The sequence below is a fragment of the Rhipicephalus sanguineus genome, chromosome 1, assembly GCF_013339695.2.
Source record: "Rhipicephalus sanguineus isolate Rsan-2018 chromosome 1, BIME_Rsan_1.4, whole genome shotgun sequence".
NCBI classification, from domain to species: Eukaryota; Metazoa; Arthropoda; class Arachnida; order Ixodida; family Ixodidae; genus Rhipicephalus; species Rhipicephalus sanguineus.
This window is the reverse complement of record NC_051176.1, coordinates 60,697,269-60,722,767: the sequence shown is the minus strand read 5'-3', so window position 1 is coordinate 60,722,767 and position 25,499 is coordinate 60,697,269. Positions and strand designations below refer to the sequence as shown.

Genomic DNA, 25,499 nt, shown 5'->3' with positions numbered 1-25,499 from the left:
GGAAGATCATTTTCCTACAAGCAGCGCAAAAAAAGGAAAAAAAATAGTTAAAGAAGCAACTTTTTTCAAAAAAGTTCATTTTCAAAAAATAAAATTTAAAAAAAACTCCGGTCTCAATTTTGATGACAATTTTTTATTGAAGAGCGCTTATGTCAGTGAACACCCGGTTTTAATATCATATGTCCTCATTTGCTTTGTTTATGAGATATAACTGGCCAAAATGACCCTTGCTGTGTGTGCTCACTTCAGTGCAGCTGATGGTTGTTATTAGCTTGCATTGCGCGTAAATTTCAGTTTAAATTATTCTGCTGCAGCAAAACCTTCCTCTGGTGGCTTTTCGTGAAGAAAAATGTGTTCTCAGATTTTAGTTGTGTCTAACGTGTGCAAAAGTGGGCTGCTGCCACCCTCTAAATGGCTAACGTGTAAACAGTTTGCAGCCTACAACCTCGCCTACAATCATCAGAGGAAGGATGGGCGCGCCTGTTCAAGATATCAATCGCTTCTTCTTCCTGAAGAAATGACTGGTCTATCTCATCGCGGTTAGATGTAGACAGGTTTTCCTTGAGGAGCGTAAAGCAATGCAAGCAGACTTCGCAGGTGTCGCGAAGATCCTCGAGCCTATGACAGTAGCTTCTGGAGGTAGGCAACAACAAAGAGAGCAAAGAAAAAAAAATTTGCGCAACGAAAATGTTTTCCTCAGCAATCTTCTTTTTGTGAACGCGTAAATAATTGGCACAGAATAATCGGACGTAGCCATGGGCCGCGCGCATCGCGTGTAGTGAACAGCTAGACCTAGAGCAAGTCGAAACGTTTATACTGAACGGCGCCGCACAAATTATCTCACATCTGCGCAGCTGTCATGAATGCGTTTCCAGAACTGCTAACGGTTTAACATTTTATGACTAAGGGTGTCTAAGCGCTTTGGGCTGTAATAATTAATTTGTAGGCCACACTCATTGTCAAAACTAAGGGTAACGTCCGTCTGGCGCCACCAATGACCTCTGCTGTCCTCGATGTGGGAAAGCACTTTAGTAAAGTGGCAACAAAACATCGTCAATTGGGCACCTTCGGCCACTCATGGCTTAATCATGCCGCACCGCACGTTTTCTGGCTGTTGAAACGCTGAGGTAAAGGTCGAGATGATACAGGAAGACGTTACCTGCGACGCCGAAAACATGTGATAGCGGGAAGTGAAATAAATGGCTCGGAAATTATTGAGCTAAACTTTTACAAATGTTGTTTAGGCACAGTGTGCGTCGAATGGGGAAGATGGTTAGAGCGTACAATGCACGTAATGGAAGGGAAGCAAGCAGGCAGTGAGAAAACAACTGCATAACAGCGCGCCTGCTGATTGTGGCATTTAGTTACAGATTAAGATGGCCTTCGCTACATACAGATGCTTTATTCTGTGTACAAGGAGAGCTTTGACAAAGTGACCTAAACCATGTGTTCGCGGTGTTTCACGTGCTTCTGATTAGCGAATACTGGCGGGGTACGTTGAGGTTGTAAGCTGCAAACTGCGTACGCGTTAGGCCTTTAGAGAGCGGCAGCAGTCCACCCCCGCACACACTAGACACAAAGTTTGAGAATACATTTTTCTTGACGACAAGACACCAGAGCAAAGTTTTACTGCAGGAAAATAATTAAAACTAGATTTACGTGCAATGCAAGCTGATGACAACTATCAATCGCACTGAAGTGAGCACACACAGCAAGGGCAATTTTGGCCCGTTAAATCTCGTGAACGAAGCAAATGAGGACATACATATTAACACTAAAGCTGTGCGAACAGCAAAATTTGGGGTGCGAAGCGAATTCGAATAATAAAGATTGAGTGCGAATCGAATCGAATAATTTTCGAATATTTCTCAAACATTTTTCGAATATTTCGAAGTGAAACTACAGAAAAAAGTTGCAGAGAATCCCTAAGTATGTTCTCATGAGATAGCAACATGAAAGTGTTTCTTTTTGCTAGGTTGATGAAGCGCTGGTGGCGTGATGTTTCATAGTTGTCTTATCAAGAATGAGGCAATGTAGAGGCCGAATTGTATTTATGTACATGATTTGGTGCAACCAAAATGTTGCCGACAACACTTTACACTTGATAGGCAAAGATGCCATTTTCTCGGCCTCTCCTCCTCTTTCAACTTCTGTGGAAGCCCAACTGATGTGGCGGACAAGGGTGTGCTCCCTTCAAGTCCGGAGTTCCAAATCTACCCCATAGACGTCGATATATAAGAACACCTGAAATTTTGGATGCTAAAAAGCTTTGGTTTCCGATTTTTCGGACTTCCTGCCCAAATTTCAGGTCCAAGACAGCATTAATTGAGCCCCCACCTCTGCCACATCTTTCATCTCCATGTTGGAACCAGCGTTTTCTTGAGTTAATACAGTTGCGACCATAGCGGAGCTTGAAAGGCAGCTTTGCCGCAATACGGGGGTGTGATGAGGTGAAGCATAGTGAAAATCTAGGGACCACTTTCAATTTTACGTTGACTGTCTCTTGGCCAAGTTCGACCATAACGGAGCTTGAAAGGCAGCTTTGCCGCAATACGGGGGTGTGATGAAGTGAAGCATATTGAAAAATCTAGGGAACACTTCCAATCGGACGTTGACTCTCTCTTGGCTAAGTTCGACCGTAACGAAGCTTGAAAGGCAGCTTTGCCGCAATACGAGAATGTAATGAGGTGAAGCATATTGAAACTCTGAAGGGGTCACTTTCAATCGGACGTTGACTGTATTTGTTTTTGGGAAGTTCGAATAGTTCGAATAGCAAACACTATTCGAAAAATATTCGAAATTTCGAATATTCGCACACCCCTAATTAACACGGTGTTTTTACTGACATAAGCGCTCTTCGATAAAAAAAATGTCATCAAAATTGAGGCCCGAGTTTTTTTTTTATTTTTTGAAAATGTACTTTTTTGAAAAAATCTCGCCTCTTTAACTATTTTCTTCTTATTTTGCGCTGCATGTAGGAAAATGATCTTCTGTATAAATGTTGCAAAGGCTCTTTTCTATATTTGACATTGTTTTCAAGTTTCTGCATGTACATAATAGCAAAGGCGCCAAGGCGCCTCAAACTTAGGACCCTTTTTTGATTTCAGCCATGTTTGCCATCTTTTCACATTTTCTTCTTTTTGAGGACGGCATAAAAAAAGCATGGATGTAATTCACAGTAATGCGTATTAAAACCAGCAAAAAAAGTTTTTGACACATCATTTATAGTTCACGCTAAATTCGGCCGTGAAATCCGAAAACATTGCAGTGAGCAAAAACAGGAGGCCTGCGCCGCCACCTTCAAATATTTTTTTGCCGCGCTGGGAGCGTTTCTTGGAAATATAATTTTCGGTTCTGTGCACTTTGAATGTGCCCACATAACATATAAAAAACCCAGGCAAAACAAAAATTGCGACCGGACAGGCATGTTCGATCTCTCGTGGAATCAAGCAGCATTGCTGACGAAAAGGTGAACAGTGTCCACCTGAGAAACGAGGCGGGCGCATGACGCAGGAAGTCTCGAGTGGCCAGTGCCGACCGCTTTCGTGTATACTTCGTTTCATACATCATGTGCAACAGGCTAGCGAGGCTTGGAGTAAACAAATAGCTCATCTTTTTACAGCCCTGAATGTGATTTCTTTTTCATTTTTGGGCTGAGAATGCATGAAGATAATTTGGTCGCGAGCTAGACCCGCACGAGCATTCACAACTGCGAAAACCGATGAAAACAGATGCGCAAAGTTATGCATTTTGCTGATCAACTTCTTGCATAGCTTCAACAGCGTTGCACTTGATGAGTGAAACGAAGTATAGTCAGGTTCACCGAGACTTCATGACAACTGGAATGTGAGCCTCGTCCTTCTGTTCAGCATAATATATTTGTTACAGTGGCTTGGCGTCATTACTGCCCTACCGCTTCATTAACATGCCCTTACCCTGCCGACTACATCGACAGACTGCGAGTTTCATCCCGCACATTTCGTGCCCATGAACCGCGCTGTCAGCAAACGTACTACATCCCATACTCCCGCAGAGCTGGCGATGTCGGAAGCCACCACAACGCGATTACGATGGTCCATACAACATCATCTATCGCGCGGACAAGCATTTTACGAACAAATGCACAACATGCTTACGTACACGACCTAGCGGTTCCATGACCATAATGATACTGGCAGTGTATTGTGCCAAGGTGCAGCACATGTACTTGTTCACATTGGAAATTTTCAAATGTCCGTGGCTTACTTTTTGTTCTTGTTGCGGTAGCCTCATTGGCGACGCAACGGAACACAACTTTTGAATCATCGTTAGAAACACGTTTTGGCACGATTCACAATACGCGAGCTGGCTGCTGCACTAGCGAAACTTCATGCACCAGCAGTTGGAGTCTCGCAGCGTGTTGCCTGCTGCAGCGACCTACACATGGTGGCTTGTGGTAGTTCGTGTGAAGGGCGCTTGGGGTGCCGTTTTACGAAAAGGGTCTATTATTTCTAAATATCATTAAATAGTTGGTTCATGTGTACATGTTCCTGAGCATCATCATTTGTTGGCTATATAAAAACATTAAGTTACGTGGTTTGTCCATCTAAAGAGACATAATAATAATTGTTGGGGTTTTACATTGCAAAACCACAATATGATTATGAAGGACGCCGTAGGGGAGGGCTCCGGAAATTTCGACTCCCTGGGGTTCTTTAACGTGCACCTAAATCTAAGCACATGCAGAGGGTGCAAGATCTCGGTATGCTGATGACAGCAATAGGCTTCATGTTTGACGCATCTGATAAGCAAAAGCTTCCCCTTTTTTGGCATGAAGCCGCCTCAGGCAAAAGTGACCCACCTTGGATTTGTAGACATCATGCGTGTGCTTCAGACCATCATGTTCATCAGTCAAGCTTCCCAGCTCACACTCCAGCTGGCTGATGCGAGTAGCGTTCTGGGCCACAGAGAACAAAACAAAACAAATGTACAGGGAGTACTGCACAAATAGACTTCATTCACAATTATGTGGCCGTCTACTGTGCAACTTCACATAGCTTAGTAAACCTTGTTGCTGGGCTAGTTGGTACATGCTTACTGAAACATGCTGAAACAGACCAACACAAGCTGAAACATACTAAGACGGACCAACACACATTCAGTTTAGACGGATCAACTATTCTCTTGTTATAATTTAGCAACTATAACTTGATCAAGAGCACTGAAAATCAGGGTCAGAGTTTTCTTCTTTGAATTTCACGCCGAGGGGATACTCGCATTTCCTGATTAGTTTTCAGCACATGGCCCCCACATGTCTTGCGGGCCAGCATCACCGTGAAAGACTAGCTCAGCTGATGTCGGCGCAGTTGCCGCTGTACGAGAGATGGCACTGTGTTCCCACTGTGGCGCCACCTGGCAGAGAGGATGCATGAGGCCATGAGGAATGGCACTCCTCCTCTTGGTCCTTGGTTCTTTTGGGTCGACTTGAGCATGCGCACAAGGAGGAGGCAGTGGGGCGATTCTGCGGATCATCCCCATGGACTCCAGTCCGAGTCGAACATCGTCAATTCCGCATCGTGTTGCATTGTGTGTGTTACATTGTGTGTGTTACATAGTGAGCCGGGCTCACTATGTAAATATAGTATAGGCAAACTACTATTTGTATAATTCGACTAGCAGGCTTGCTCAATAAATACCATTTGTTCGTTTGTGAAAGGTGCAAAAAAAAAGAAGTCGCAGCCGGTAAAGATCAAACTTTTTATTGGGTGAACTTGTGCCCAGAAGAAGAATTACACTCAAAGTGCAACGACATTGGCGCACACAGTCGTCGGATGTCGAATAATCTGGTCAGCGGTAAGGTGCATCGGCATTTATACATGTGACATCGAAGATACCAGCCTTACCAATGGTGGCCGCGTTGGTTCCAGAATAAGCTGTACTATTCGTGTTGTGTACTCAAGCTTATCCGAACAATCTACAACAATCGGGAATGTTCGACATTCCGGTGCGCTGCACGCAAGGAAGTGGTTGCACGGATAACGGGTCAGTTACATGAAAATAGCAAAAGAAGCGTGCATGGCATTGCCCTCCTCTGAAAAAGCATTGTCCGGATGCTGAAGACAGAACATGGAAGCAAAAAAAATATGCACCACATGAAGAAAGAACAATAATAACAAAGCCAAAAAGTAGAGTCTTCAGGTTCGTTAACGCGTATAAAACGGTTTAAGGCGCACGACATGGACGACTTCAGGCCATACATGGCGCCACTGAGAGTTCGTAATGCCATCAGAGATAACCTCATAGCTTAGAGAGCCGAGGCATCGAAGCACCTTGCATGGCCCGAAGTATTGCCGAAGAAGTTTTTCACCGAGTCCACATAGGCGTATCGGCGTACAGACCCAAACACGGTCATTGGGCTGGTATTCTATGTGGTGTCGTCAAAGGTTGTACCAACGGCTGTCGGTCTTTTGCTGGCTCTTAATGCACAGATGGGCAAGTTGTCAGGCTTCTTTGGCATGCTGAAGGTAGATGGTGACGTCGAGGTTTTTTTTTGTCCGTAATATTGGGCAGCATGGCATCGAGCACCATTGCCAGGCTCCTTCCTTACACCAACTTGTATGGCGTCATCTGCGTCGTTTTTTGCACAGCCATGTTGCATGTGAAGGTCATGTATGGAAGAATGGCATCCCACGTCTTGTGTTCGACATCGACGTACATGGCCGGCATGTCAGCGATGGTCTTATTTAGATGCTCAGTAAGGCTACTGTTCGGTGGGTGGTCGGCGGTCGTCCGGCGGTGGCTTGTCTGGCTTTATCTCAAGATTGCCTGAGTTAGGCCAGCAGTAAAGGCCGTACCTATGTCGGTGATGAGGACTTCTGGAGTGCCATGATGAAGAACGATGTTCTCAAGGAAGAACTTGGCTACCTCAGCTGCAGTGCTTTTGGGTAGGGCCGTTGTTTCGGCATAGCGGGTGAGGCAGTCGGTAGCTACGACAATCCATTTATTTCAGGAAGTTGATGCTGAAAACGGGCCAAGTAGGTCCATTCCGATTTGCTGGAACAGTCGGCAAGGTGGTTCGATGGGCTGCAGAAGTCCGGTTGGCCTAGTCCACGGTGTCTTCCGTTGCTGACAGTCTCGACAAGTCCTCACATAAAGGGCGACGTCTGCAGTGAGGCAAGGCCAATAGTACTCCTCTTGTATCCATGTGAGTGTGTGGGAAAATAGAAGGTGTCCAGCTGTCGGGTCGTCATGCAAAGCTTACAGAACCTCTGGATGTAGTATCGCGAGGAGGTAGTTGGTGAAACCACATGGCCCCATCTGCGGTACTGGCAGTGGCGGTAGGTGTGGCCAGCTTCCACACAGTGGTAGCAGAGCAGGCGGTGGTCAGGGGCGCACCAGACATCGGTCTTTCTCAGAGCGACAGGCGGGCGGTATGACATCGGCGGTGGCGGCTGGCAGCGGTGCAGCATCCTGACGCTGGCATGGCGGCATGTTGCGGCGAGCTGTGATGGCATAGCTGATCGCTTGTGGCTCAGGCTGCACTGGTTGAGGTGCTCCCAGTGATTTCTAGATTTCCTGGCATACGACGTCAGTGATTGAGTCCACTTGAGGCTGCAAGGATGGCAACAATTTCTGTAGCTCCTCCTACACAATTGCTCTGATGGTCTCACGCAGGTCTTCGGATTGCAGCGCTTGAACCTCCCAGTAAGTCGTCGTGGGAATGCGGCGGTTGTACTGCCTGGTACGCACTTCAAGTGCCTTTTCAATCGTCGTGGCCTCTGAAATAAATTGAGATCGTCTTAGGCGGGTTGCGCACAAGTCCGGCAAAAAGTTCTTCATTCACTCCCTGCATCAGGAAGCGAACCTTTTCTTCCTCGGACATGGTGGGGTTGGCATGGCGAAATAGGCGAGTCATTTATTCAATGTACAGCCCGACATTCTCGTTCGAGAGCTGTACATGGGTCTTCAACAGGGTTTCGACCCTTTCTTTGCGGATGATGTTCGTAAGTGTGCCAAGGAACGCGGTGCGGAAGACATCCCAGGTTGTTAGCATGGGGTCTCGGTTCTCAAACCAAGTCCTTGCGCCATCTTCAAGGGCGAAATAGACGTGGCGAAGCTTCTAATCACAGTCCTAGTTGAACGTGGCAACTCAGTCAGCCTCCAGCCAGCTTTCCGGATCCTCACATGGTGATCCCCAGAACGCCGGCGGCTGTCTGGGCTGATGCCTGACTGCCATTGTAGGCGGCACAAGGGCTGTCATCGTCCCTGCAATCGAGGTGACAGTCTTGGGCTGCCCAGCATTTTCGAGAAGGAGCCGGTACTCTGGCTTTAGTCCCTTCTGCCTGTGGCTAGTTCGATGATTCGGGTTGACTTCAGAGTCGCCTTCTTTACGAGTTGGTCTTGGGTCGGTGCTTCGCGGGGGCGTCTGGATCATGAACGAAGCAGCACGTCCACCAGATGTCACGTGGTCGTGATGAAGAAGGCAGCAGTTGGCGTGTTCAAGACGAAGCTCTTTATTTTGGTGAACTTGCACCCAAGAATCCAAAACTCAAAGTACAAGCAATACATGCTGTGCACTGATAGCGGCGCACAGAGCATCAGCCATCGGCAGTAAAGCGTGTCGGCCTTTCATAACTGTGGCATAGAAGATCCCAACGTTATCATTGGTGGCCGGGTTAGTTCCAGAATAAACTCTATTGTTCGTGAGCGGCACAGTCTTATAGGAAGATTCTAAGTTAATCAGGAAGGTTCCCAGACACTTGGGCATGGTTTGCGCAAGGCAATGGTTATACGTGTAACGGACCGGTTACATAAAAATATAAGTGCGCGTTGCAATATGGCCACCAGAAATGCATTGCACTCTGTCAAGAGTACTATTAGCAAGTACGTCAACAGGTAGCGTGACTGGCTGTGGTTGAAGTCTGAAATGATGGGAAAGCTTATAACTATACAGGCCTGGATCACATTACTGTATGGCAAAAAATATGAAAGGAACTCAGTGGCAAGTGCTAAAAGTGTTGAAATCGCACTACTGTCTCATTTCCACAGACTTTATTTCAGTGATTCATCGTTCTTACAGTCACAGATTAAACCAGCTCATCGCATTTTTCCACGCCTGGATCATGCATACAAAATACAACCCATGTTTGCACGTACTAACTTCCTTCGTGACTCACCACTGTTTCTTGCAATTTATCATTGGAATAAAACTACCAAGCGATGTTGTAAGTGTGCGCGATCATGACACATTTGTTACCAAATTAAAGGAGATGTGGAATATCGAAGAGTAAAATTTTGTAGCTATCTTTTGTTTAGTTTAGTTCCAATATTACCTGTATTATTGCATACCTTGTTTCATGCCTTACTGAGTGCTACATTGTATTACCATGTTTTGTTCGTGTGTAGACTTCTTATGATTTTTGGATTTTCCTTTTTTTCATGTTCTGTGTAAATATTTCCTTTGTAAACATAACCCTACAGCATTGTAACTACCCCCCCCCCTATGTAATGCCCCCATGGGCCCTTAGGGTATATGAATAAATGAATAAAAGAAAGTCAGTAAAGTTGCTACCCCTTCTATCAAGCAACTACTACTCTGGCTACAGCAGTACAGCTTAGGAACAACACCAATGTTTCATCGTATTGTCTAGTCCATAAAGTGAAATCAAAAGCATTTAAAAATTTATTTATGTATTCATGACATTCATTCAACATCTTACACGCCCAACACTGGACACTGAGTAAATGGAACCTCACAATGTTGTGGTCTCTATAGAAAGAATATACCGTAGCATTATACACAACTCTCAATAACCTATTATACCATTTCTAGCAAAAAAAATCACTCGAAGATGAGCAGAGTTCCACTCCATTTCAGATCGGGGATATTTTCTTTCATTAAAAGACCTTGCTTGTGAGTGTAACTAACACTGATGGCCAAATTGGATATGCACTGGCAGCATGCTCATACACAAGTCCTCCCTTCCCGTACAAAAATGTATGTAGACAGTATATAGACTGTCTAAAAATGGGTTTAGACAATCTGTAGACTGTCTAAATACATTTTTGTAAGGGTTGTGCCCCCTCCTAAATGAGATGCAAACATAGATGACACACACAGAGCACTGAGTAGCAAATTATAAGTGTCTTTACTGCTTAGTTGGCTCTCTTGCCATCTGCCTGTGTCCTGTTCTTACAGTTAACATGCATTCCTTACAAGGGGCACTCATCCATTGCCACAAACTGACCTGCAGTGTGTCCTGCTTGAGGCGGTCCACTTCTGATTCAAGAGCAGCCTTGTCCCTCTCGAGGTCACGAGCGCGAGCTTGCTCTCCGCCCTCTGACAGCGCTTTCTCAAGCTCTGCTGCCCGATCCCGCACTTGCTGCAGCTCCTGTGATCGCTGACGCAACCGCTCATCCGCTGCCCGGAGCTCCTGCTGGCTGCACAGCAGCTGCGGGAATGTGGGGCATGTAAACCAAACTTGGCAATTTTCCATTTTTTTAAATGAAATACTGCTTGTGAGACTAATCAATTAATTAAATTCTGGTGTCTTTTAGATGGCCAAAAATATGATATGACCATGAGGCACTCCACAGCAGGGGTTGACCACCTGGGGTTATTTTACATGTGAAGAGATTTTAAAATTTTAACGATGGTGTACATTTATTTTATGCGTATGGAGGCATTCTTTCCAAATAAAACTTTCAGTTGACAGCAGTACCTTGTCCTGAGTTTTTCTAAAGTCTCCGTTCTTCGCAGCACTTCACCATCATGAACACTAATACTTGATAGGCAGAAAGTTAGAAACTGTCTAATCGCACATTTCGCAAACTGATCTACAAATTTCTTATCGGAATTTACTACCCAGATTCTTTGCTTAACAAGTTGGTATATTAATCTTGCCTAATTAAGCAATCAAGCGGAGTACAAAAAATTGTGTGACTTACTCCATGCAATAGTCTGCAACATGCATTTGGTCGCATCATCACAGAGTGAATCGGCATATTTTAAACTCTAGCTAGAGTTAGCTGGGGCACCCTGCATATGGCGTGCCTTGTAATAACAATACCAATGATGTGATTGACCAATGCCATTTCGGTGCAGCTTCTGGAGCGGCTAAAACCTCGCTTTTGGAGCAGCATAACCACCTTCTGGAGCAGTCACCTGTCACACATTTTCGAACGCAAATATTAATGAATCTAAGCTAGAGCAGTTGTACGTGTTTAACGAAATTGCCTTATACACACATGCATGAATGTTTACTTAGAATACTCCTACAGACAAAATTAGTAACAGCACTTTATTTTTCTGCAGACAGTCCTAAGCTTCTCTAGTCCCGTGACCTCATGCCACCTAACACTTCCGCAGAATTAACTTGCTATTTGTAAGTGAACCTGGCTCTCTTTGATGCTTTAGTTACAATACTGGAAGCACATGCTGTGTAAATTTTCCACGCATTCTGTTTACTATCCAAAAAAGCTATTCTGATGACGTTTGTGCTTTCAGTACAACCTAGGCCTTCGTTGTATGGGGAAGTGCCTGCTGTTGTGCTTTATGGACAGAATCGTTAGAATCCCAGTTCATGCACAGTTAATAACAAACAGGCTTTGGTAATTGGTCCTTTGTGCCTGAAATCTGATCTGTGCTCCATGAAATTTGTGGTAATAGGAGGGTACATATTTGCTTTTGACAAGCTCTTTAACATGTACTGTTGCCACAGTCAAGAAGAGATATACCGGAATACTGGGACACCATGCTTTCTCAGCAAAATCATGCAGTCCACTGCAGCACATGGACGTGTGGGTAAAATCTGCCCATTGTAATACATTAACACAAGTGCACTGCACAAAATCTTCTGAAAGTAAACTAGAACAGGACTATAATTTCCATAAAACAAACTAAAACGAAACTGTCTGTTCTAAATACATGTACTGCTCACTGTAATTAGTACAATCAGCCAAGTAAGACTGTCGTCTTACAAAAAACTTGTACTTGCACCAATTATTACTTTTTTCTAACTCGATCCACAACAGTGAGAAACAATTTGATTGAACTTAATGATGTAATGTCACAGAATGACCTACTGGAAAACTTTGATTACGCAGTATGGGTGAGTTCAAATCGTTCAAAAGGGTAGCGCACTTGAACTACATAGCACTTCGTCTGTCTATTCCCATAACGATTCGAAACTACACTGGCAACATAAATATCGATCTCTGGTGCCTTTCGTCTTCTTTTTCTCTGAAAGACTGCAAAAACGATGTATTGGTGCACGCTCGGTGCAAGTTACGAGATTTTTACCAAAATGTAGCAGGATGTAGCAGGTTTCACCTCGTGGTGCAGTTTGACGCAATTGGCACAGCTATCACAGAACTATGATACTCTCACTATGATTGATCTACATTAATTACACTGCTGCTTTCATTTTGACAATGACTTCAATGATTTACCTTAAATACTTAAGGCAAACATTAAGTTGAAATACCATTCCACAAACCTCACAGAATTGGTTTCATTAAAAAAAAATGCTTCATTTAATAGAAAACCACATTTCAAGGGATCACATATTCCTAGTGGAATCTCACTTGTCTGCCTCTTAAAGGGACTGTCTACTGTCCTTCATCGCTTTTCTGTTTTGCACTGCGATAGAAAGCGTACCGTCTGAAGTATTCAACCTTACAGCGGTTTCTCTGGAAAGTGAGTAGAAAATTTTAAAACAGAATTTTTCGATCTGCGTTCGGTCTTCTTCCATTGGTGTGAATACGCCCCACAACACTGGTTGGTGGACGGGATGACGATTGTAGTGCCGGTAAAACTTAAAACCGAAAGCACACGTCATTTCTGTAGGATTTCTTTATTTTCGCTGAACACTAATGCAATGAATGTAACAGTCGTTTTAAGCGCACCATCGGCTAAATGAAGCCTTATTATACAATTACAGAACACTCGTTTTGCTATGATTGCAGTCTATGCGTTTATTTTAGCACTGCTGCCGCAATCCAAGCCAAGTCGACCCGGAAAAAACAAAACAGCGCTTTTGGCACTGTCGGCGCTGTAGCAGACCGTATCAAGAGACGAGACATGCCGTTGGGAAACCTAAGCGAATTAGAAAAGAGAATTTTGGAACGCATGAGGGAACAAAACTTAGACCCCTACGTCGACGCACCGAACCGCGATGATTCTTCGAGTAGCGCCAGCACAAGCGATGACCCAGACTTTGACAGGCCTCCGTCACCGCAAGCTGGGCGCCTTGGAAATGTCGACTGGTAAGTAGGCACTGAACGACTGGGTTCTAAGTCATGCAAACCTGTCACACAGGTGTCGTTGCAAACGCTGCACTGCAATGCCCACAGCAATAGAGTGCGTATGCTGTTGCAGGCAAACGATATAACGAAACTCCTGTGCTGATGTAGCGATGATAAATGCATGCCTTCACAGCGCAGCACGCGCTAGACATCCTAACGACAGTACAGCGTAACGGTACAACCAGCACGGGGTGTTGAAGCAGACGAACTCGAAAGCGGCGGCGTCGGCAGTGCCGCCAGGCGTCTTTTTGTACGCGTGAGATAAAAAAACAGCAAAAATTACTTTTTGACGCAATCGAAAGCCGTTTCAAGAGCGGAAAACACACTCTCAAGTTCTACATGTTTGTTTTTAAGCAAAATAAGTCCACCTGCGTGGATAGTCTGTCACACCTATAGATTGCGGGAATTGCGACCACTTTGCTGTTGGGTGACGCTAACGGTCATTCTTTCACGGTTTTCAAGATCAGATTAAAATTATAATTCTCTTTTTATGGGACGAAAGCGCGCTCGCTGCCGCCGATGTGACGAACGATCTTCTCATTTTCACCACAATCAAAAAGATTTTTCCGAGCGGTAGACAGTCCCTTTAATGCAGGTAGAATGACGTCGCATACACCATTACTGCCTTTTACTGCCCAACAGGCAGTGCTACAGTTTCTCGCCTAGAACATGCCTGAAATGCAAAACAACGGCCAGACATTGCATTAACTATACCACATGGATGCAGAATTTTCTCTTACTTGCACTGAGAGCGAGTTTTGCGATCCAGCAAAGCCAGCGAAGCACTAAACATAAATGAACTTTCTGACCACCAGTGTCGCCTGTGTCGTCATCAAGAGATGGTGCCTTAAACATGACGGCCATAATGTGTTTCTGTCTCCTGCTATACTAGTCTGGTGCTTGCAATACCCCAAAGCACAGCCTTTGAGGTTGGTAGTTGTTGCTCGAAGGAAATCATGACTGAGATGCGAGTTCGTGCACCGCATAGGCTGACGTTGGAAAGATATTTTCTCCAAGAAACAAATAGAAATTCAAGGCTAGAATGTTATAACATCTTCCAATGGGTTGCAATTACCTTTTTACTATAAGTGGCTGAGTACCAATGAAATAACTAATGTGAGCACATGCCACGTCATTCGCCTGGTACTATAGGATGTCCCACTGGAATTTAACTTTGTGTCCTACATGTTTAATATCTCAACTGTTAAAGCACTGTTGTCGATAATAATGACCTTCTAAACATTCAATCAGCATAGGCTGAATTATTTGCATTTCGCTTCTCTTTTGGACATATGCTGCCAATCCTGTAAACCGATGCTAAAGAAACATTGTTAAACTTAATATTATTGTACAGTACAACTTTGTCACAAAATTCTAGCAAGTGAACTCACCAGGTGCTTGACCTTGGCCATCTCTTGGCTCTGGAAACTCTCGATCTCCTCGCGGTTCTCGCACCGGCCAGCCAGAAGCTCCACTCGCTGCTCGCTTTCTCGCAGCTGGCGCTCCAGCTCCTGCTTCTCCTGCACACGCACCATTCAATCACCGTTTACTCGTTTATTCATCCTGTTAGCTCATGAAGCGGTTATTTAGAACAGCATTTCATGTTACAGATCAGAAGAAATCAAGAAAAAAACAACAAAGAAAATGGAATTCGTTAATGCCTCCTCACATGCTTTGTGAACTGGCTTTGATACTTTCAAAGTTAATTCAGAAAACTGGATCACACCTACTACAGTATTGCCTGCCCGATGTACTAAGCAAATTCAAGCTAACAGATGACAGTTTACGCGTAATGCCAAAAAATTCAATTTTAAATTCGAAGGTTGCAGGTTCGTTCCCTGCCGGCGGCAAGGTATCTTTTTGTCCACTTTACTTTCTTCACATTTATATCCTATTTATTACAAATAACATCCCCTATACTTTCCTTGGCATTATTGTCAGTTAGTTCTCATTAATACTGTGTCTAACAAAGAAAAACGAGCCCTTAAAATACCCCTTCTTTCCTTAATTTTAAACATGGTGTCTTTGAATGTTTTGTTTTATGTAAATGTGACATCTTGAGTGTACTTTACGTTTCTGAATTTTGCATTGCGACTTGAAATTTTGCCTACGACTAAAACTGTTTCTGTGCCGCATGTTGCTGCCTTTGGGCCACAGGGGTGGCAGGGCTAGTCAAGCTGCAGCAAGCTGCAGATACTGCAGCTTTTACCCTGCAATCCTCACCATAAATGGTACATTTCTGAAAGGATGTAAGAATGAGCTTGTTGGTGGCGATACATGGCGAAACTTACAGCGCACAAAGAACACGGAAGAAGAAAGTGAAGACAGGACGATGCGCTTACTTCCAACAACGTCTGTTGGAAGCAAGCACATCGTCCTGCATTCCCTTTCCTCGTCCACGTCCTTCTTTGCGCACTGCAAGTTTCGCCACATACATTTCTGCTTTATTACAAGTGTACTCTGATAAGATGAAAATAAACCAAATACGAAAATCTCAAGATGACATAAAATATTCATACCAAACATAGGCCATTGAAACCATATAGAAGTGGCTTTAATACAATGTCGCAGCCACATTCTGGGAAATGGCATATACCATCATGTCGTCAGATACTTATTTATTTATTATTTACGGAATACAGCAGGCCCGAAAAAGGGTCCAAGCGGTAGGGGCAAAATTACATAAAAAATATGTCCATGGAACGCATAGAAATAGTAAACATGAATATTTGACAGAATTCTGTCTGGTTGGGAAGGAAATTATGGTTGAAACAGAGTGGCACCAACCAAGGTACTGATTAAAAGTAATAACTTTTTTACTTTACAACAATGAAAAGTCTCGACATTTCGAGTTCCACTGGGACCCTTCTTCAGAGGAGACTGGGGGGCACCAGAAAGCAGTGTTTACATAGCCTTCTTTTTTCAGGACAAAAAGGGCTTCATACAGGGGGGAAACAAAGAACTTCCCCGAGAGGCTGCCACCACACAAGGATGATGTCCGCAAGTTCAACCGCCAGAAGGGTACACTCGCTGAGGACACCAAGGTGAAAGACCACCGCATTGCTATTTTGACAGCTCCTGTGTCATCGACTTAGAGGCAAACAACCATAAGCGGCTTTTTGTGGAATCCTGGCACAACCAGGTGACACCCGGTAACGGGTACATGTGTGCTGCCGAGGGTCTAGTTCAATGGACTTTAGTGCATCATTGAGAACGGGTGCGACTCCACAGCCTGAAGAAAAGGAGGCTATATAAGCACTGCTCCTTACAATATAAGCAATGTGCTATCCAAAGTAACGGCTCCCATAATAGTTAAGCTTTTCGAAAACTTAACTCTCTCATGCATGAATAAATACTGAGCAGAAGAAAAATTTTTTTGGTTAAGATATTCATAAACATACTTCAAACTAGAAGAAAAAAAATTCAGCATTTTTACAACCTATATTAAAGCTAATATGATGTTTCCTCGTGTAGCTACGCAACAAACATGAAAAATTTGTGAACACGGGTTGTCGCTGGAGCCAACGTTTCGACAAGCAGTCTTGTCTTCTTCAAGGCTGCAATGGTTGCAGACTTCAGTTGAAGAGACAAGTCCTCTTGTCAAAACGTTGGCTCCAGCAATAACCCGCGTTCACAAATTTTTCATCTCGTCAAGCCTCTATCTTTCCCTGAACTTCTGCCTTACAGGAGAGAAGTCATCACTGAGTGCCTTTAGCTTAGGAGCCATCACTGAGTGTCTAATAGGCGTCTTTAACTCCATTAACAGTGCATGGGAAGCACGACACATGTACACACGCCGGCGTTTTCTTTCTAAAATGGGGCATTTGTAATATCAACAACTATCTACCATAGAAAGAAAGTCACATAGTCAATATCAGACAGCATTTGTCAAGAAATCCAAGGTTCTTCAAGGGGAAAAAAAGGCACTTCCAGGATTTTCAGGGGCCTTGAAAATGCACTTTTCAATTTCAAGGGTTTTCAAGGGTCTCAGGGTCCTGTACACACCCTGTGTCTTACACAAATGTGTGACGTGTGCACTGGAAAATACAATAGATGGTCATATGCACGTTTGTAAACAGTTTTCCTTTCCATGAATGCACCTCGTGCAATTTTCTTGTACAAGTATTCTCGACCTGTCAGTTATATGCAGCTGCTACAGACACAACAAGGAACAACTTGCCCTTTTGATGAGTTGCAGCTTGTGTAAAATCTCTTCATAGTCGGCACTCGTGGGCGCGGACCTCTTTGGTGTGCTGCTTTTGTGCCTACTGTTGTCTGGAATGGAAAAGAAATACACAATGGCACGTGGTGTAGTTTGCAGAGGTACACACATGGCATAACTTGTAAAATTAGTTGCCCCTTAAAAGAGGCATGCAAAACTGCCCATGCAGCACCATTGTATGTACTACAACATGTAATACAGAACACTCACCATTTTCAGCCAAGTTGCCCTGTGGCTGTTTCTGTAATGAAAAACAGCAATGGCATTAAGTGGCAGATAGTGCAAGGCATAAACACAGACTGACTACCCAAGTGTAACTGACCTCAACACCTGGTGATCGTATTCAAATTGAAGCTAAGTTGTATGACTTGCACGACTTGACAGTGTACTGCTTGCACCATATGCAAGTCAGTGCAGCCGACTTGGATTGCTAGTCACAGACGTTGCCTACATTGCAAAACATGACAATTACACAGCTCAACTTTCCTAATGCACACATCATGGCCATCTCCGATTGTCTTGGCCGTCAAGTGTCCAAGCAACAGTTTCGCTGCAAGGGCAACAAATTGGAATAGCAACAATGCAACAAATTGGAATTTTATACGGAGTAAGGCTAGCATCCTTTACTGTCCCACCTCACAAAACTCAACAAAACACCAAGAAAAACGCACCCGCTGTAGCCGGCAAAGCCTGTACAAAGGTATGAACAGTCTGCTAATCCCTGCCAAGATAGGGAGTGCATGACCACAACCGGCCAATCAAAGTACCCAGTTACTGCTGGAACCATGCAGCACCCCCCTCTGGGGCCCCCATGGCCCTTCGCGCAACGTAGGATGGCCGGCGAGTTTCCTCGCCCCTTGAGCCGCAATCTTCGGTTGCCTTCACACGCTTTCACACCCACGTAGAACACACAACGTGTGGGATGATGTCATCGCCTATGGATTTTATGCAGGTTTGTCCTGACAGATTTGCTCACTGGCATTTCCTTTTCCCCCCACATTTGCTTCATAAACCCGCGGACTCCATAGCAAACACATGTAGTGCAGTGTGAACAATGGCGTAGTGATCGAAAAGCATGCCACAATGCACGTGTGCCGATGTCTCTGGTACCGCGTCTCAACACTATGCACGGCCAAAATGAGCCACACAGAAAACCGTTGAAATATGCCAGTGCACAATGCACTTACTGTTTGTCCACCGGCAAAAAGCAGACAATGCGGCAGCAAGTGTGTGCAGCTTGAAAACACATAAATGCAAGTTTCATAAATTGTACATTTTTTTTAATGCTTTACCTGAAACAAAGCGCGACAGACGGAAGAATGGATGAAGAAACACAACTGGTCAATTGTACAGCTACTAATTACTGTTTACAGAAAAAAAGTGAGCGAGTGTAGCCCACTCGGCAAAAAGCTAGGGCTAGCCCATGCAACACAACTGGTTTACACATGAAATGCAACCCCCCCCCGCTCCATGTCCTTTACTTAAGCATTTAAGCCAACTTCCTCTCAAGAAAGCAGCTTGCAGAAAAAGGCATCATAGAAAGTACACATTTGGGGTGGCTGGTCCATCATTCAAGCATAAACAGCGCTAAATAACAGGACAAAATAAAGGACACAGACCACGGTGCTGATTAACAACCAAATGCTTATTCTTTCACCAAACATGCAAGGCAGCCTGTGAACAAAACTCAATCATAAGACCAAGACCAAAAGAAGTTGTCCAGTTTGTGGACCACCACAGCAGTGTCTTTTACAAGATCCCTCCTTCATGAGGGCATTTCTATGCCATACGAACAGGGCACTGTGTGAACGACCACATGCGAAAACATGGCAAGCGACAGATAGCCAATTGCCACCATTTTTTAAGACACAGTTGAACCTCATTATACCAAACACTGATATAGCAAATTACCAGTTATAGCAAACTAAATACGAACTTAGGTTGGTCATGCTTCATTTCAGTGACATTCATTCTTTACATAATAAAGAACGTTATAGGTAGTCGTTATAGTCGTGACATCGACTATAACGAAGAGATACTTAGTTCAAGTGAGGCTTAAAATTCAAAAGGTAGTATAAATATTGAAATAAATATTGAAAAACGAATAATGAAAGACGATTCACAATATTTTTTTTTTAAAGTGGTTGTGCAGTGCTGGGCAGTATCGAAGATACATGTATCTTCGATACCATCTTAGATACTTTTTGGGTATCTTGTATCTGTATCGCGATACGTCTCGGAAGATGTGTATCAGTATCTGTATCTCCGATACATTGAAGAATGTATCGTGTATCTTAAGATACAAGATACTGCGATAGCAACACCGCGGTGCGAAACAATAAACGTTGGTGTAACTCCGCTTCTCAAGCTGATACTCATCCCACTAAGCCACCAGATCAAAACTAAAGACAGTGACATTATTTTATCTTTCCGCCAGAGTTTTCCAGCAAGGGCACGTGATGAGCTCTGAGCGTCCTTATTGAGGGAGCATAGTCACGTGGCGCTCGCGTCGTCTCGACAAACGCGCGAAGGTCTACGCCAAGACGCCATTTTGTTTTCACGGTTTTTTTTTCTTGGCTCTGAGCTACTATCCTGTGCCGCGTACTCCAATGCGTGTGGTGTCTCTTGCACAAATTCTGATGCCGCTGTAGTGTCGTTATCGAAGTTTCTCTTGCGTTATGCTTCGTTACGAAGTGTGAAGAATGCAAGAAAAGGGATTTCTTTGCGTCTCGTGGATTTCACACATCGGCGATTTGAAGGACTTCGTCACTGCAAGTTTGGTTTACATGCAATGACTGACTTGTATGCTGACAAGATTCTAAGAGCTATAGCACCACCGGTACCGATGCTGGATCTAACCGAACAAGCATTCACTTAACAGAAGCTCTCTTGGCGCACGTATCTTTTTCTTTTATTCAATGAGTTCTCAATATCATAATTTGATTGTTAGTACAAGTTCTTTCTATACCGTCATTTTTCATCCCATACATTACACATGTCTCTGTATTGCTTTTTTCGCTTCTGCTTACGGCAATCTTTGTTTAACGTGCTGGCAAGGTAAGCTCTCTGCTTTATTCTTACTTTTAGCTGCCTGCATCATTCCTGCTACTGTTTACAGACTTATATTCTACTTAAGTTTACTGTTATGTCAAGGCGACGTTGAGAACAAATATATAATAACCTGCGCGTGCTTGGAGTACACAGTAACAAAAGTTCTGGTTACTGCTTAGTAAAGCAGCGTAATTGAGTTTTCATGATAATAACTTAAATTGTTAGGTGCCATCTCAAAGATGTTAGCAAAGGGATTGGAGAAACATTGTTATACAAAATGCTCCGTTTTTCTAATGAGCGTCTCAACGAGTCGGTTTGCGCTATTTTACAGAGGCACTGAATTTTCTGTTGCCTTACCTTAAATGCCTAATTGCCATGGCTATTAGGGGTTACCCGCCGCGGTGGTCTAGTGCTTATGGTACTTGACTGCTAGCCCGGAGGTCGCGGCGGCCGCAATTTGATGCCCGCGCACTTATATTTAAGTTTTGTAACACCACGTGTTCGATATTTCCGGAGTCCTTCACTATGGCATCTATCGTTATCATATCGTGGTTCTGTGGGGCGTTAAACTCAACAATTATTACTAGCTCTTGGGAGTGCCGCCTGTATCGTGTTCCTATACTTATTCGCTGTGTTTGATACAGAACCGCTTTTCTACTTTACTTAGTTGTATTAGTTTTTCTTTCTTAGTCTTCTCTAAATATTTTTACCGTTACTAACCACCAGGTTCTCGGAGATTAATTCGCAATATAGTGTGAATAGCGGTGGTGTCCTGTGGCATTTCGTGCAAATATAGAACACGTCTGACACGTTTCTTGGGCTGCAGATGTTCTCTCATAAAAGAGAAATTGTTAGAAGATCCCGCATTACTGAGTACGTCGCTAACAAACGTTTGTCGCTAACGAACGAAGTAGAATATAAAAGTAATTGCAGTTTTATGTTCTCTACGTAAACAAGATACGTCGCAAAGAATGTCGCTACCAGCGTTCGCGCTGATGTATACACCTGTCCGGTGATCGGGTATTGCAAAACCGTGATACGTTTACGGGTAAGGTTTAACAACGGTATTTGTACCATTGTGCGGAGGCATCTTATTGAAGATGACAGCACGCTATAGCTGGTCAGCAAGCAGAGCATCGACTCCATCCAATTACAAATGCGGCAAGCAAATACCTTTATCAGCGAAGTGTATAAAGAGCTGTCATTGTAAGCAGCCAAAGCAACACCCAATAAGTTGTTTCGGAACAAAAGTAATATACCTTGAGTAAGAAATACAAAACTTTGGAAATACTAACAGACATTTTATTCAAATGAAACAAAATTGGTCGCAGTTAATAAACTTTCAAGAGAACATTTTTGTGCATCGGCGTTTAGTGCCACATTACCGTATATACAGATATATAATAACAAATTTCCGAATGTATCGAAGTATCTTAAGATACAATTGGAATGTATCGTATCGGATACAATCGGCTTGTGGTATCTTGTATCTGTATCTCAAGTACTTCTTGCCTGAGTATCTTGTATCGTATCGCGATACAATTTCAAAGTATCTTTGCCCAGCCCTGTGGTTGTGACATTAAAAATTTGGCTATAAATGCGATTAGAAAGGTTACAGAAATTTCTGTCATACAGCACACACACAAAAAAAGCGCATTTAACTGGTTGCGCCACCTAAAATGTATGAACAGAACGAGAAAACTTTGAAAGCTCATGTGACAATGAAGGGTGGAGCCACTTATCCAGCGTTGAAGAAAAGCTAGTGCAGCAATATGCTGAAACTTGCCAATTTTTACCTCTACTGTTACTACAAGTATCTGATGAAATTAACTAATATACTGTAAAATCCCGAGCAAGCACACCCCCTGCAGTGAAAGATAATTGGACAAAATTTGTAGAGGGGGGGGGGGCCTTGCTCGGTCGGACCAAAACTCAAGATGGCGGCGGAAGAGCCTCTAAGATGGATGCACATCTGCGTTTCAAATGGAATGCTTTATTGAATATGCAAGCATTTACTGCTTTTTTTACTGAACTGGAGGGAATTTTCGTGTGAAAGTTCATGTGTTATGACAAGGGGTGAAGGCATTCTTCAAGTGTTCCGACAATTTTGACAACTCAGAATGGCACCCCGAGGCATCACGCTGTAAAAGCACTAAGAAATCATACACATATCTAAAGACTCTCAGGACTTGGGTTCCTAGGAACCACTGCTTCAGGATTCTGTAGCGGAGAAGAGGTTGAACAAATACGACGGCAGCAGGGGGGCACTTGCTTGGTCATTGGCACATATTTCAAATCTACCGAAAAGGGGAGGGGGCACTTGCTCCGGCAGGGGCACTTGCTTGGGATTTTACGGTAGTCCCGATGCTTCTTAGTTATAACGAGGTCCAGCTGTACAACTATACTGTCAAAATACAATGACAACACATGCGTCTCTCACATAAGAAGCGTTCACATTCAAGAACAGTGGTGAGGCAGTTGCAAGCCACCCTGATGATTTCACACCAACCGAAGGGCATAACATTCCTATTGGATTGATTACCTTCAATATTGCTCCTGCACATCCTGCCTTTTCTTTTTCTGTTTTTTCTTGCAGAATGCTGCTTGAAAGAATAAACATTTGGTTGTTAGTGCCATGGTCTGTGTCCTTTTGCTTAGCGCTGTTTTTACTCAAACGCATTGATGTAAATATTGTATAAATGAAAATGCTTTCCCTAACCTTTGGTTTCTGCTCTCGATCACTGTCGGAGGCCTCACTACAGGTGCTCCGGCCAGGAGTGCTGACACCGCAGTCAGAAGCTGCACCAGAGAGAACAATATGTGAACAAAGTAGATAATGACAAACAACCCTCCATGACAATTGGCATCGCTCCACCAAATCTACACCAAATAAAACCAGTGCTGAAAAGCAATGACCTTGTGTCGTAGCACACAAGTTTAAACGAAAGAAAAGTATGTTAGAGAGGAAATGCTGACGAGCAATACATGCAGCTGTGACTTGCAGTGACAAAAAAGCTGCAGCTGCTTAGAATGTAGTACTCTTGGAAAGACACAATTCGAGCTTATTTGTGTCCACAGTGAAGCCCACTTGACTATGCACACATACTAGTATGCATGCAAAAACACAGAAACATGCAATGTTACACCTGGTCATGACACCTAGACTGAATGGATAAAATTCAGCAATTTACTGTAAGAGCTTTGGGTATTTAAGATACGCATGAAGGCGAGGCTTTGGGGGGTTCCACACCCCCTCCCCAAATTGTCACATTTCCTATGTACATACATATATGCATAACCGTGCGCGCACAGACACACGCGCACACACACACACACACACACAACATACATAAAGAGAAGTTGGACTCTCACCCAAATAATAAACTTTTGGCTTTCTAAGGAAAGCAATACTGTACATTTTTTTCTTTAGAACTTGAGCAAGTTGAGAACTGCACTTCACTTCCCACAGATGCTGTAGGTACAGTACTCACAGATTGAAACGGGACAATTCAGGGCTAAGTAACGCACATAATTTCGTTTCCACCGTCTTCAGTTTGGGTCATATTGGCGTAATTTCGTCTGGAACGTGTAGATTCAAGCCAACATTATCTTTAGGGACCAGATTCGCCGCGACAAGATGTGGTTATCTCGAGTAATTGCGCATGCCAGTCTTTATACTAAAAATTTTGATGTCTCGTTTGAATCCGTGAGTACTGTACTATCGCACTCAGTATGAGCTACATCATGCCAGCGCATGGCCGTGCGCTCTGCAAGGTTGTACAGTGGCGCCAATCATGGCTTATTTTCGAGTTATCGGGAGAGAGTTTGGCTGCTCCTGCGAGCAGCCAAACTCAAGACTGCACCATAATCACTAGACCATCGTGGCAGGTCGTCAGGACAGCTACAGAGCCCAGAACTATGACAACTCTCTCCAAGTGGTCCATTTCTAATGAAGCCTTGACAAATTCAAGTTATGTGACTATGCCTCACAACCTTAATGAAAACCAGCAGATAATGAAGCCAAGAAAGTATAGGGGACGTTGATTGTACTGTTTTAAGTGTATTGTAGTAATTGTGATATGATGTGAAGAAAGTAAAGTGCACGAAAAGACAACACTGGCTATAACCACTCCCAGGTTTGCATGCACAAAATTCCCGACAAAGTGGACGAGAGGACGACTGCTGCTGTAGTTCAATTGGTAGATTATTGGGCATGTTATCCAAAGGCTGCAGGTTTGGTCCCTGCCAGCAGCAAGTTCTCTTTTCATCCACTTTATACATGTGTCACGCGGGCACTTTTGAAAGGCCACAACTCTATCTCCTCAATGGAGTTGTTGCGCTGCTACACGGTAGTTTTGAATGGCTGTTGAGTGGTTCAGGCGTTTCTCGCAAAAATTGTGTGGCACTGCGGATCTTTATTTTTCTATTTATGTCACCTAACATTAAATATAATATAAATCCACTTAAATCACAAATATGTCTGCTGTTTTAGTTGAAACATTTCAATAAATTGTTTATTCGTACTTATGAATGCATATTTAGTTCTTAAGTTGCTGAGCAGCGAAAGTGTGGCGAGCGATACATGGCAAGACAGCACGATGAAGACAAGCACGTCGCTGTGCGCAAGATTATGTCCAGTTCTGCTGGTTTTCATTAAGGTTGTGTCAAACAAACAAACGAGCCCTCAAAATTCCCTTCTTTCATTCATTCATAGTGAGGGTCTTGTTCTGCCAGACTTGATGCCTTGAGGTAGTATGAAAGGGCTTATTGGTCAGCTGTCTGCTCGTTAAAGGATCACGTGCTACATGACACCAGCTGGCAAAGAGTGTTCCACGCTCGCCGTCATGGCTACGAGCGGCGCCAACTACAACACTCCCAAGTTTGCATGCACATAAATACCTGACAAAGGGGATGAGAGGACTACCGCCACCGTAGCTCAATT

The 25,499-nt window shown here is 43.7% G+C and overlaps 1 protein-coding gene across 2 annotated transcripts in view; it reads right to left on the bottom strand.

The window, feature by feature from the left end:
* The window catches only part of LOC119391964 (golgin subfamily A member 1), a 109,224-nt gene that overhangs the window by 72,855 nt on the left and 10,870 nt on the right, over positions 1-25,499 (bottom strand). For both annotated transcript variants that reach the window (XM_037659609.2, XM_037659613.2), the window contains exons 2-7: positions 23,277-23,356; positions 17,717-17,747; positions 17,465-17,559; positions 14,676-14,804; positions 10,227-10,430; positions 4,841-4,936 (exon numbers count right to left, since the gene is read on the bottom strand). In XM_037659609.2, the coding sequence (XP_037515537.1) occupies positions 4,841-4,936; positions 10,227-10,430; positions 14,676-14,804; positions 17,465-17,559; positions 17,717-17,747; positions 23,277-23,356 (635 nt within the window). The remainder of the gene's footprint in view (positions 1-4,840; positions 4,937-10,226; positions 10,431-14,675; positions 14,805-17,464; positions 17,560-17,716; positions 17,748-23,276; positions 23,357-25,499) is intronic.